The sequence below is a fragment of the Chiloscyllium plagiosum genome, chromosome 35, assembly GCF_004010195.1.
Source record: "Chiloscyllium plagiosum isolate BGI_BamShark_2017 chromosome 35, ASM401019v2, whole genome shotgun sequence".
NCBI classification, from domain to species: Eukaryota; Metazoa; Chordata; class Chondrichthyes; order Orectolobiformes; family Hemiscylliidae; genus Chiloscyllium; species Chiloscyllium plagiosum.
The window spans coordinates 10,010,796-10,024,265 of record NC_057744.1 but is presented as its reverse complement, the minus strand read 5'-3'; the positions used below and the strand labels follow the sequence as shown (position 1 = coordinate 10,024,265).

The 13,470-nt window shown below is 46.5% G+C and overlaps 1 protein-coding gene across 6 annotated transcripts in view; it reads left to right on the top strand.

Annotated features, from left to right (window-relative positions):
- Positions 1-13,470, top strand: part of LOC122540641 (E3 ubiquitin-protein ligase TTC3-like) — a 117,353-nt gene that overhangs the window by 75,319 nt on the left and 28,564 nt on the right. For all 6 annotated transcript variants that reach the window (XM_043676638.1, XM_043676635.1, XM_043676637.1 and 3 more), the window contains 4 exons: positions 5,264-5,457; positions 8,983-9,054; positions 10,408-10,464; positions 11,230-11,294. In XM_043676638.1, coding sequence (XP_043532573.1) covers positions 5,264-5,457; positions 8,983-9,054; positions 10,408-10,464; positions 11,230-11,294 — 388 coding nt within the window. The remainder of the gene's footprint in view (positions 1-5,263; positions 5,458-8,982; positions 9,055-10,407; positions 10,465-11,229; positions 11,295-13,470) is intronic.

Genomic DNA, 13,470 nt, shown 5'->3' with positions numbered 1-13,470 from the left:
AGTGGCCTAACCAATGTCCTGTACAGCCGCAACATGACCTCCCAACTACTGTACTCAATACTCTGACCCAATAAAGGAAAGCATACCAAACACTTTCTTCACTATCCTAGCTACCTGCGACTCCACTTTCAAGGGGCTATGAACCTGCACTTCAAGGTCTATTTGTTCAGTAACACTTCCTAGGACCTTACCATTAAGTGTATAAGTCCTGCTAAGATTTGCTTTCCCAAAATGCAGCACCTCGCATTTATCTGAATTAAACTCCACCTGTCACTCCTCAGCCCATTGGCCAAGATCATGTTGTAATCTGAGGTAACCCTCTTCGCTGTCCACTGCACTTTCAATATTGGTGTCATCTGCAAACTTACTAACTGTACCTCGTATTCTCGCATCCAAATCATTTATGTAAATGACAAAAAGTAGAGGACCCAGCACCAATCCTTGTGGCACTCCACTGGTCACAGGCCTCCAGTCTGAAAAACAACCCTCCACCACCACCCTCTATCTTCTACCTTTGAGCCAGTTCTGTATCCAAATGGCTAGTTCTCCCTGTATTCCGTGAGATTTAAACTTGCTAATCAGTCTCCCATGGGGAACCTTGTCGAACGCCTTACTGAAGCCCATATAGATCGCATCTACCGCTCTGCCCTCATCAGTCCTCTTTGTTACTTCCTCAAAAAACTCAATCAAGTTTGTGAGACATGATTTCCCATGCACAAAGCCATGTTGACTATCCCTAATCAGTCCTTGCCTTTCCAAATACATGTACATCCTGACCCTCAGGATTCCCTCCAACAACTTGCCCACCACCGACGTCAGACTCACTGGTCTATAGTTCCCTGGCTTGTCCTTACCACCCTTCTTAAACAGTGGCACCACGTTAGCCAACCTCCAGTCTTCCGGCACCTCACCTGTGACTATCGATGATACAAACATCTCCGCAAGAGGCCCAGCAATCACTTCTCTAGCTTCCCACCGAGTTCTAAAGTACACCTGATCAGGTCCTGGGGATTTATTCACCTTTACCCGTTTCAAGACATCCAGCACTTTCTCCTCTAATGTGGACATTTTGCAAGATGTCACCATCTCTTTCCCGACAGTCTATATCTTCCATATCCTTTTCCACAGTAAATACTGATGCAAAATACTTGTTTAGTATCTCTCCCATTTTTTGCAGCTCCACACAAAGGCCGTCTTGCTGATCTTTGAGGGCCCCATTCTCTCCCTAGTTACCCTTTTGTCCTTAATGTATTTGTAAAAACTCTTTGGATTCTCCTTCATTCTATTTGCCAAAGCTATCTCATGTCCCCTTTTTGCCCTCCTGATTTCCCTCTTAAGTATACTCCTACTTCCTTTATACTCTTCTCAGAATTCACTCGATCTATCCTGTCTATACCTTACATATGCTTCCTTCTTTTTCTTAACCAAACCCTCAATTTCTTTAGTCATCCAGTATTCCCTACACCTACCAGCCTTTCCTTTCACCCTAACAGGAATGTACTTTCTCTGGATTCTCGTTATTTCATTTCTGAAGGCTTCACATTTTCCAGCCGTCCCTTTACCTGCGAACATCTGCCTCCAACCAGCTTTCGAAAGTTCTTGTCTAAAACCTTGATGAGAGTGAGCCTTCAGATCACCGGAGGAAAATTTATCTTTGCATCAGAAGGTTAGGAGGTTGCTCCAGTAAACATTTGGTCCCTTTAAGAGCAGAGAATGGATACATTAGCATGAGTGATGAGGAAACAGAAGAACAAATGGTTCCTGTCAGGGAGAGGAGTGAATCTTGAGACCACTGACATGGGATAATCACCAATAAATCCAATTGGGAATTCAGAAGGACCTCCTTTACCCAAACTGTGGTGATAATTCAGAACTCATCACAACTGGAAGTGGTTGAACCAAATGTCATTGAGGTACACGATGACTGTATGAGGGAGAAGGGATTAGAAGGTGACGGTGATAAAGTTAGAAAAATGGGTAGCAGCTGGAGTGGAGCATAAACACTAATATGGACTAGTAGGCCGAATGGCCATATAGTGTAATAAATAATCTGGGATTCCCCCTCCTGAATTGTGTTCTGCCGTGAGGCCTTGGAATATAGTATGTCAGCCTCAGTGTGAGGCAAGACAATTCCTGGATGGAATTGTCCCCAGAAGGAGAGGGGAGCATCCTAAAGTTATAGATTCCACAATATGGCTTTCCCATAGACCAAGGGTTCAAATCTGTCTCAAACTTGTAGAATTTGGACCTTTTATATACACAGATTTTCAAAATATTTAGAAGCCTCAGGGTCAGCCGCAGCACATTTAGTAAGACACGCTTCTCTGAGTCATTAGCTTCTGGGTTCATGTTCTATTCAAAGGTTTGAACACAATGCTGAGGGGGCAACCCTCTGGCAGAGGTACCATATTCCAGGTGACCCGTTAAACCAAGGCTCCTGTCTGCCTCCTTGGATGATTGTGAAAGAAGGTGAGGCCACTACATTAAAGAGGAGTTGGGGAGTTATCCTCGGTGTTCATGCCAAAATTTATCCTTCAGTCAACCTCATTAAAAAGAGCTTGCCTGGACATTATCAGATTACTGTTTGTGTGGGAGCTTGCTGTGCACACATTAACTACAGAATTTTCCTGTATTGTAACAGTGGCGACACTTCAAAAGTATTTCATTGGCTGTGAGAGCACATTGGTGTTTGTGAAAAGGTTTTGTATAAATATCAGTATTTTCTTTTTAATCATAGGCAGCGCGCACAGGTCATCTTTGTGCTTGTTTATTTCTCAGACCAAGCCCCTTTCTGAGGTCAGTCAGAATTATTGCTGTTCCTCAGTGAACTACATTGAAGTCTCTCCTCTCTTTTGAAGAGGTGTTTCATTATTGTACATTTAAATATTTTCCTTCAGTTTCACTTTTTAGTTTGTTTCCTATACACAAGATCAGACTGTGCTCCTGTCTTATTGTTCTGACTTCCATTGATTCACACCAGGCTTCCCCTTGTTAGTCTTTCTCAGGCCATCACTCAGACTCGAGGAGTAGTTTTGTGTTTCTGTATCTCCCTCTCCCTCTCCCTCTCCGTCTCCCTGGGGTCAGGGAGTCCAGAAGTAGAGGGTGTAGGTTTAGAGTGAGAAGGGAAAGAAATAAAAGAGACCTACGGGGCAACTTTTTCACACAGAGGGTGGTACGTGTATGGAATGAGCTGCCAGAGGAAGTGGTGGAGGCTGGTACAATTGCAACATTTAAGAAGCATCTGGGTGGGTATATGAATAGGAAGGGTTTGGAGGGATATGGGTCGGGTAGTGGCAGGTGGGACTGGATTGGGTTGGGGTAACTGATCGTATGGATGGGTTGGACTGAATGCTTTGTTTCCGTGCTGTACATCTCTATGACACTCGCTCTCTCTTTCTCTCTCTCTCCCTCTCTCTCTTTTTTTCTCTCTCTCTCTCTCTCTCTCTCTCTCTCTCTTTTTCTCTCTCTTTCTCTCTCTCTCTCTCTCTCTCTCTCTTTCTCTCTCTCTCCCCTAGTAGTATCCATACTCACTTCTGCTTCAGAAGCTCCAGGTTCAACTCCCCTCTCAGGATGAATGAAGCTGTGTTATTTTGTGGCCACATAGGTTGGTTGTGAATCTGTAAATATATCTACAATACCCCTCTGGCAGACAGTAAGAAAAACTGAGTTTCTTAGTTAGCTAAAACTGTCTGGCAGCACCAGGGCAACAGTGTCTCCACACCAACAGAGTTCATGAACAGGCTCCTGGTGAGTTATATATTTTCTAATCAACCTGCTCAGACTTACACACCTCTGGATACAATGTTTTAATAAATAGATTAAAACAATGAAACGTGAATTAAACCAAATTGTGCCAAGTTAAACCGGCTTCAGGGAACCCTGTTAGAGAATTGAACATGTGATAGATGGGTATACTAACCACAAGAAACCAACTGCAATCTTTTGCCCAGTCTGTCTTTACACTTTTATGTCTCTCTCTGTGCGTCTCTTTATCTCTCTCCACCTCTTCCCCCCTCTCTGTCTGCGTCTCTGTCTCCTTATCTCTCTCCTATTAATTGTTTTTTTAAACCAGTTTAAACTAACTAAAGAAGTGATAGTCCTTTTAAAGGAGCACTGTAACAAAAGCAAATAGCAAAGCTGACAAACTTGATTTAGAATCAGGTTATGGCAGCTGATTAGACGTGCCAACCCCTACGCTGCAAACTGTTGGTGAATGGCCTGAAATGTATCCATGGACAATGCACACTCACTCTCCAAAGACACCCGGGTATTAACATAACCACAGAGGAGATACAGACAAGCATGTCTTACTACTCTGCCAGGACCTGTTTATCATCACCTTGACCAGGCCATAAACAACCCCCCCACCCCCCCGGCTCCCATCCCCCCCAAAAAAGGATTGTTCTCCCAACTTAGTCACTTCTCAAGATCAGTAGCTTGAAGCTGAACAAAAGCGGGTGTCTCAAACAAGTAAAATAGGGACTGAGATCATCAGCCTTCCTCTATATTATTTTGATCAAAGCAAGTTCAGCAAAATAAACAGTTGACAGCCACTTCAAAATGGAACGTAACAAAAAAAAATCCCCAAAAGGAAACGTCTGAGTTTTAATTAGGATATAGAGACTGATTATGCACACCAGCCCAGTGGTTGTGGGAGCTCGAAGAACACTGAAATGAACTGCAAACAAATCTTCAAAAACAGGCCCTTCAAAGAATCAATAAAATGGGTGCTAGTGCCTCAGTCTCCCTTCATAAGTTCTTAATAAAACAATGTCCTTCATTTGTGCTCCCTAACAATTGAACTAATACACCATTAATCCTGATTTGTATTTTGATTTTCGATTTTCTGCAGGTGTGGTTTCTTTTATTCCTGTGTATCTTTTTCTGCCTTTCTCATTGTCTCACTGAGGTAGTTCATGTACATCATCCACCATTTCCCAGCTCCTTTTACAAGAAAGACATATCTGATTGACCTGAGTAACTCTTGCAGTGGAATGTTTACTTCCCACACAATTCCCTCTTTTCTAGATCCCCCACCTGTCCTATCCTGTGGATTCTGGACAGCCCTGTAATGGTGCTCATGTATTTATTGATCTGTCCTTTCCTTTCTTCCAGGATGCTGACTGATCCATTGTGTGACTTCAGCATTTCCATGTTTTGCTTTTTCTAAAACTGACTCCTCCATTCTGAATGAACGGGAGGGGCTGGGCCTAATCGTGAAGCCCCAGGATTCCTCTAATGGTTTCTTTTTTACATATTGCAGAAATGGGGGCTAAACCCATGGAGGTTGTGAAAATGGGCGAGAGAAAAACAGAGTCCCCGCCGGCCGTGAAGGATAACCTTAAGCAGCTGAATGACATGTCCACCCACAACAAGAAGAGCCAACAGGAAACCACCAAGGAACCGGGCCCGGGGCGAGACCTTCAGAGTGGACCCGAGCAAGATATGACCGAAGAGGTAGGTGGAAACTTTCAGGCCTGATTCAGAGGCTTCTAAAACATGAGGTGGAGGTGTAACAATGTGGTAGTGGCACTGGCCTAGTAATCTAGAACCAGAGTTATTTTCAGAAGACATTAGCTCAACTCTCACTATGGCAGGTGGCGAAATTTGAATTTTTTTAAAAAAGAAGCATCTTGTGCGATGGCGACTGTGTAGCCACTGTCTATTGGTTATAAAAATCAACCTAATGTCTGTTAAGGAAGAAAACCTGCCATTTTCACCCGGTCTGGCCTACATGTGACTCCAGACCCACAGCAAATGTGGTTGATTCTTAACTGCCCTTCAGGTAATCGGGCATGGGCCATAAATACTGGCTGAACTGACAATGTGCACATCACATGAACAAATTTTTAAAAATACCCACTGCTTGGAGCTGCAAAAGTGGTCAATCAGCCTCATAAAGGGGCAAGTTACTGTAATGGGGGAATACATCTCTGTCTAGACTGGGATTCTACTAGGTTTTCAGGGCTGGTTAGTCTGCAATACCATTAGCAGCATGGACTGTGTACACGTCTTCAGTTTTAATTAACTCCCTTTTGTTCTCCAATCTCCTTGCACCCTCCAATGCTGTATAACCTCGATTCCCACCAATCATGTCCATTTGGATTGTGACAGAGACGGTGGGGGCAGACACCTGCCTCCGATGATTCGTGTGAGGAGTTTTTGCCGGTGGTCGTGGTGGGTGGGGCCAATGATGCAGGTGAAGCTATGTCTTCCACCACCTTCCTTCCCCCACCCCTGCCCACTGCAGTAGGGACAGTATGCTCACCAATGGGTAGGCACCTGGCAGCAGACCATGGATGGACCAGCCCTCGTGCCAGGCTTAAATGCATCCCCTGTCCCCCAGGCAACTATAGCTGCACCTACGGATTTCACTGAGGTGTCCCCCTCTGTGGATGCTGGATCTGCTTTTATTTCAAACATCACAAAAGGTGGAGTGGGGAGCATCCATGAAGCAGTCAATGTTCAAATACAGCAAGATCTGGACAATGTCTAGTCTTTGGGCTGACAACTAACTTTGGTGCCACACAAATGCCAGACAATGATCGTCTCAAATAAGAGACGATCTAACGACTGCCCCTTGACATTGAATGGAGCTGCCATCACTGAATCCCCCACTATCAACATCTTGGGGGCTGCCTGAAGCACAACTGGACTTACTGTATACACACAGTGACTACATGGCCAGGTCAGAGGCTAGGAATACTGCGGCAAGTAACTCTCCTCCTGACTCACCATTACCCTTCCACCATCTACAAGGCACAAGTCAGGAGTGTGATGGAATGCTCCCCACTTGTCTAGATAAGTGCAGCTCTAACAACATTCAAGAAGCTTGAAGTATCCAGGACAAAGCAGCCGGCCTGATTGGCACCACATCCACAAGCATCCACTGCCTGCACCACCGATGCTCAGTACACAATGCTGCTCCTATCTACAAGATGCACTGCAGAAATTCACCAAAGATTGGACGGCATGGTGGCACCTGTGGTTAGCACTGCTGCCTCACAGCGCCAGGGACCCGGTATCATTTCCCACCTCAGGCAACTGTGTGGAGTTTGCACATTCTCCCAGTGTCTGCGTGGGTTTCCTCCGGGTGCTCCGGTTTCCTCCTACAGTCCAAAAATGTGCAGGTTAGGTGAATAGGCCATGCTAAATTGCCCGTAGTGTTAGGTAAAGGGGTAAATGTAGGGGAATGGGTCTGGGTGGGTTGGTCTTCAGAGGGTCATTGTTAACTTGTTGGGCCGAAGGGCCTGTTTCCACACTGTAAGTAATCTAATCTAATCTAATCTATTTTTGGCCATTACCTTCCAAACCCAAGTCCAATTCCATCTAGAAGGACAAGGGAAGCAGATAAATGGGAACATCACCACCTTCAAGTCTCCCTCTAAACCACTCACCATCCTGACTTGAAAATTTATCACAGTCACTGGGTCAAAATTCATGAATTCCCTCCCTAAGGGCATGGTGGGTCAACAGCGGTTCAAGAGGACAGCTCACCACCACCTCCTCAAGGGCAACTAGAGACAGGCAATAATGCTGGGCCCAACCAGTGAAGCCCACATCCCATAAGTGAATTAAAAAAAGATCCCTTTTAGGAACTTGTCCCACATTTTCCTGCCAGCACATTCTGCTGCAGCTTTAAAGTTGCTGGACTTCCGACTGGAGTTCTAGGTTGAAGAGCCTTCGTGCTTGTCTTCATTGACTGACTGGTAAAACCAGCTGAAAGGAAATAACAGAAATGGATGAAAACTAATGTACTGGTTCTACTGAAGATCCATTTTGATGTATACAAGATGCGTTGGACCAGTATGTGTCACTTGAGTATTATTTACTTGTAAATTTACTGGTAAGCCACATACCTTTAAAATCTAACCATGAAATGGTTAGTTCTTGAGAAATCGCCGATGAGAGACTATTTTGCGCACAGTACAGGCTTCCTTTCATGGTGGGCCTGAAAGCCTTTGAATCAGCATTGAGACCTGCTGGATGTCGAGCCTACACCGGGGTGACGCTGGGCCCAGGACATGTTTCATATTGACCTCCCATTCCACAGTTGATTTTATTTTTTGCCTTCCTGTTTGTGGATCATGAGGGAGCCTACATCATGTGTGATGTAGGAGTAGATGCTGGAAACCGTACTGAAAACAAAAAATGCTGGAGATCACAGTGGAGACAAAAAACATCTGCAGATACTGGAATCCAACGTAGACAGGCAGGAGGCTGGAAGAACATTGCAAGCCAGGCAGCATCAGGAGGTGGAGAAGTCACCGGTTCTGGAATTCCTCAAGGGTTACACCCGAAGCGTTGACTCTTCCACCTCCTGATGCTGCCTGGCTTGCTGTGTTCTTCCAACTTCCTGATTGTCTACTTTGGAGATCACAGCGACTCAGGCAGCATCCATGGCGAGAGAACGTTTAGAGTTGAGATGATTCTTCATCAGAGCTGAAAAGAAGTGTGAACTATTTACGCAACGGTTACGGGGGAATGTGGGGGTGATGGTGGGGTGGAGAGTGCTGGCAGAGAAAAGATGCTGATAGTGCAGATTAAGTGATCGGAATGTGAGAATGGCAGAACAATGGTGTATCTAACTGCCAGACTGGGAAGAGGAGACAGTCCCACTGGGGTGGGAGGAGGGGGGAGAGCACACATAGTGTCTGTTCATTCCAGTCTGGAAGTTGGATGCAGAATTGACCCCCATCCCTACTATTACATAAATGCTGCCCCCCCACACTTCACGTCAGCTCAGATGAAGAGTCATCTAGACTTGAAACGTTAGCTTGCTCTCTCTCCATGGATACTGCCTGATCCACTGTGATCTTCAACTGTGTTTTTTTTGTTTTAAGAATGTGACATGTTGTCTCAAGTGCCTTGGCCTTTGTCTTTGGGGGAATTTACCCTGGAATTTTCCAGGGCTCCCCTGTGTTTACCAGGATTAACTCACTGAACCACCAAGAGAGCTCACCCATTCTGTCAATCTCCTAGGAAGTCTCAACCTCATCGCAAGTGGCGGGGAAAGTGGAGGGAAGTTCGAGGCCATCGGAGTCACACAGTTCGGTGAGTCAGTCGAATGTCCTGTAATCCTTGGGTCATGGTAGCTCTTTGGGCAATTGGGATTGGATCTTGGGTAGGCCCTCTCTTAGTTGTCTTTCCTGTCTGTGAACATAGGAACAGGAGTAGGCCATTCAGCCCCTCAAGCTTGGTCCACGACTCAATGGCTGATCTGTGGCCTTACCCCATTTACCTGCCTTTGGCCCACATCCCTTTGTTGCTTTACAAAACTTTATCGATCTCCGATTTAATATCAACAATTGATCTATCATCCACCATCATTTGTGGAAGAGAATTCCAAACATCGCCCACCATTTCGTGTGTGGAAGTGCTTCCAAACATCTCTCCTGAACAGTCTGGCCCTAATTGTCGCACCATGCCCCCTAATTCTAGAATCTCCAACCAGTGAAAACAGTTTACCTACCCGGTTGTTTCCTGAAAATATCCCGGGAACTTCGATCAGATCACCCTTTAACTTTTCCAAGTTCTAGAGAAAACAGACCTAACAATCTCTCCTCGTAACTTTTAACCCCTGAAGTCCAGATATCATTCAGTTTGTGAGAAAGGCTGCCGTCCTTTACTGCCTCCCCCTCCCACTCTGGGAGCCCTTTCAGCTTCCAGCGGCAGAAGGTCAGAGACGGACAGGGACCTTCAGGATGGTGGTGCCACGCCCTCTTTGGTTTTATTTGAGAGTTTAAATTGCTTTTGCGGCCTTGTCACCCTTGGGAAAGCCCTTGAAGACATTCCTGGTGGTAGCTGCTGTTAGGCCACGAGGGAAGGCCTCTGGGTTTATCTGCAACACTGTCCTCTTCTGGTTAATGGTTGGAAGGCTGCCTTTGAGCTGTTAGACTGGGCCCTGACTCTTGGAGTTGGGCACTTGGTGGGTCAGGCGTCAAAATACCTCAAAAAAAGGAACAGCTCTAACAGCCACAATATTTTTCCCATCTTCCATCCCAAGTGGGACTAGATTAGGTTAGGATATATCTGGACGGCGTGGATGAGTTGGACCAAAGGGTCTATTTCCGTGCTGTACATCTCAGTAACCTATGACCAGGCCATTGTCGCTATCCTTAACCCTCGCCGACTCTGATCCCTGCCCTACTGGGGGCTGACAATTGAGTCCTTAAAGACAATAGCATCAAGGGTCCTTTCATTGCTTATTTTATCACTCCTCCAGCTTCTGCTATATTCCACCCTTTTTTTTAGATTAGATTAGATTAGATTACAGTGTGGAAACAGGCCCGGGTCTCTGGCGCTGTGAGGCAGCAGTGCTAACCACTGTGCCACCGTGCCGCCCACGATTCTGTTTTATTGGACAGAATCTTAATCTTTACATAAAAATTCAATTTTGAATTGCAGAATGACCCCCAGAAGGTCAGCCGGAGGAAAAAGAAGAAGAAAACCAAAGGGAGAAAGGTACTTTCAATTTATTTTTCTCTCCTCGTTTCCCTTGTCTTCTGCGAGTCATTGTGTAGTGTTGGGCCGCAATTGGAAGGAGACTCAATGCTTTCTCTCTCTGTTCATCCAAGTGGTTCTTTGTTAAATGCAACTTGAAACAGTGAGTGCAGTGGACGAGTGTGTACACGGGATGAACCGAGTAAAACATCACTGGGACTGAACCGATAAGGGGATATCATAGTAAGGTGACTCAAATCTTGGTCACAGAGCTGGGTTTTAAGAAAGAAGAGTGGTGTTTCAGGGAGGGTGATGCACAGCACAGAGCCTCGGCAGATGTGGCCAGCGATGGAGGGAGGTGACACAGTTTCAAGGAGCAGAGGCTCTGCCGCGTTGTCTGCTCCTCTGACTTGGCCTGCAGGTACTGAGGTCAGTTGGACCTCCCAATACTGGGGTCAAGCTCCCTCCCTAACAGCCCTGTATCTCCAATGCATCGGCTGTAGCAGTTCAAGAAGGCAGCTCATCACCACCTTCCCAAGGACTGTTATTGATGAGCGATAAATGCTGGCACAGCCAGTGACACCCATGTCCCGTGAGTGAGCGAGAGAAGCTGATTCTGGGCAGGAATAAAGTTGCATGGAGCTGGGTTAATACTGGATCCTGGGCTGTGCATTTACTCACTCGGTCATCAGAGGGAGCTCTTCCTCACTGTACCTTTATGCTTTTAAATTATTGTTTTAAAAATAAAATACCTTTTTTCTTTCCCTCACGCTTTTTCTTCACCAGAAGGCCATCCATCATGTTGAGAACATCAGTGAGAAGGATGTGGAGAGCACTGCGGATGAGGACAGGTAGACTAACTGTAGTGAGGTAGACAGCCACTGCCAAGATTAAGTTATAGTTTCAATGTGAATCTCCGTAATGATGATGCTGGAAGTGAAGCTGTTGTGGTGGGGGGGAACGTGGCGTCATGTGTTTTGGAGTCCTGGACAGCCACCCCCCCAGCGCATGCATGCACACAAAAGTCGGGCATGAATTGAAGGCCATATGTCCTCTTTGATCTCCTCCATCTTTCATGACCATCATGGCTGATCTTCCGTCGCTGCTCCAGTATCTTCCCCATCCCCATGTACCTTGACTCCCCTGGGGCCCAGGGAAGGACACTAATAGAGTCTTCTCCAATGGGGAAGTGGGTCCTGCCCAGCGGGATCTGCTTGATCTCCTCTTGGCCTCCCCCACCTTCTGCCCATGGACACTGAGCACGGTTTCCATTCTCCTGTTCCTCCCTCTGCCCATCCAAGGCTGGTAGCCATTAGCTTCTCCCAGGTAGTGAGCAGGGCAGGACCGTCAGCACTGGGATTGACGTCTGCGCTGTTCAGTGTTGGCAGAGCCGCTTGTAATGCTGCTTCCAAAAGGTGAGCAACATTTCACCAAGCGCCAACCTAATCATCACCTGCAAATCACTTGTACTTCTCAATCTGAAATCAGCAGTAATTGGCCTTTCCTGGGGCATTGAAAGAGGTAGAAAGGGTTTATAGAGTGCTGTTGCCTGGGCATTGTGGATGGATCCCATCCACTCAACACTCTTTCTTTAATCTGCCCTCTGCTTTATAGAATCCCTACAATGTGGATGCAGGCCGTTCAGCTCATCAAGTCCACACCGACCCTCCAAAGAGCATCCCACTGAGACCCACCTCCATACTCTATCCCAATAACCCAATATTTACTATGGCTAATCCATAGGTTCCCTACAGTGTGGAAACAGACCCTTCGGCCCACCAAGTCCTCACCGATTCTCCAAAGAGTAACCCACCCAGACCCATTCCCCTGCCCTATTACTCTACATTTACCCCTGACTACTGCAGCTAACGTACACACCCCTGAACACTATGGGCAATTTAGCATGGCCAGTTCACCTGACCTGCACATCTTTGGATTGTGGCTGGAAACCGGAGCATCTGGAGGAAACCCACACAGACACTGGGAGGATGTGCTAACTCCACACAGACAGTCTCCCGAGGCTGGAATTGAACCTGGCTCCCTGGCACTGTGAGGCAGCAGTGCTAACCACTGAGCCACCGTGCTGACCCTAGGTTGCACAACCCTGGGCGCTGTGGGTAATTTAGCATGGCCAATCCATGCTAACCTGGGCATCTTTGGACTGTGGGAGGATACAGGGAGAATGTGCAGACTCCACACTGACTGTCTCCTGAGGCTGGTATCAAACCAGGCTCCCTGGCACTGTGACGCAGCAGCACCACTGAGCCACCGTGACACCGGTATGTCTGGCAACAAGTGACCCCAATCGAGACTGACTTGTTCTGTACTGACTCCTCTCTGTTATTCCCTTTTTTTTTAACTTGTATGAATCCATAAGGTGTGGGCATCGCTGGCTAGGCTGGCATTTATTTCATATCCCTAATTGCTCTTGAGGAGCTGAGTTCTTGAACCCAACTGAATAGCCTATTCTGCCATTTAGAGGGAGATTAAAGCTAGCCACGTTCTCGTGGGTCTGGAGTCACAGGTCAGGATGGTAGATTTCCTTCCCTAAAGATCATTCATGATCAAATGGATTCCTAAAACAATCCAGTAGTTTCACTACTACTACCAAAAGTCAACCTCGCTTCCTGTTATATAAGTTTATCAGTTAACTGCATTTAACATTCCCAGCTGCATTAGTGAGATCTGAGCTCATGGGACTGAGTTCAAATTCCCTCCAATTTTAAATAGGGTTGGAATCCACCCCCCTACCACCACCACCATGGTTCCAATCATAGCCCAGTCTTCTGGGTATGAACAGTTGATCTTCCGTAATTACACCGGCACCACTCCCCACCTCTTCCTCCGCTACATTGATGACTGCATTGGCGCCACCTCGTGCTCCCGCGAGGAGGTTGAGCAATTCATCAACTTCACCAACACATTCCACCCTGACCTTAAATTTACCTGGACCATCTCTGACACCTCCCTCCCCTTCCTGGACCTCTCCATCTCCATCAGTGACGACCGACTTGACACTGACATCTT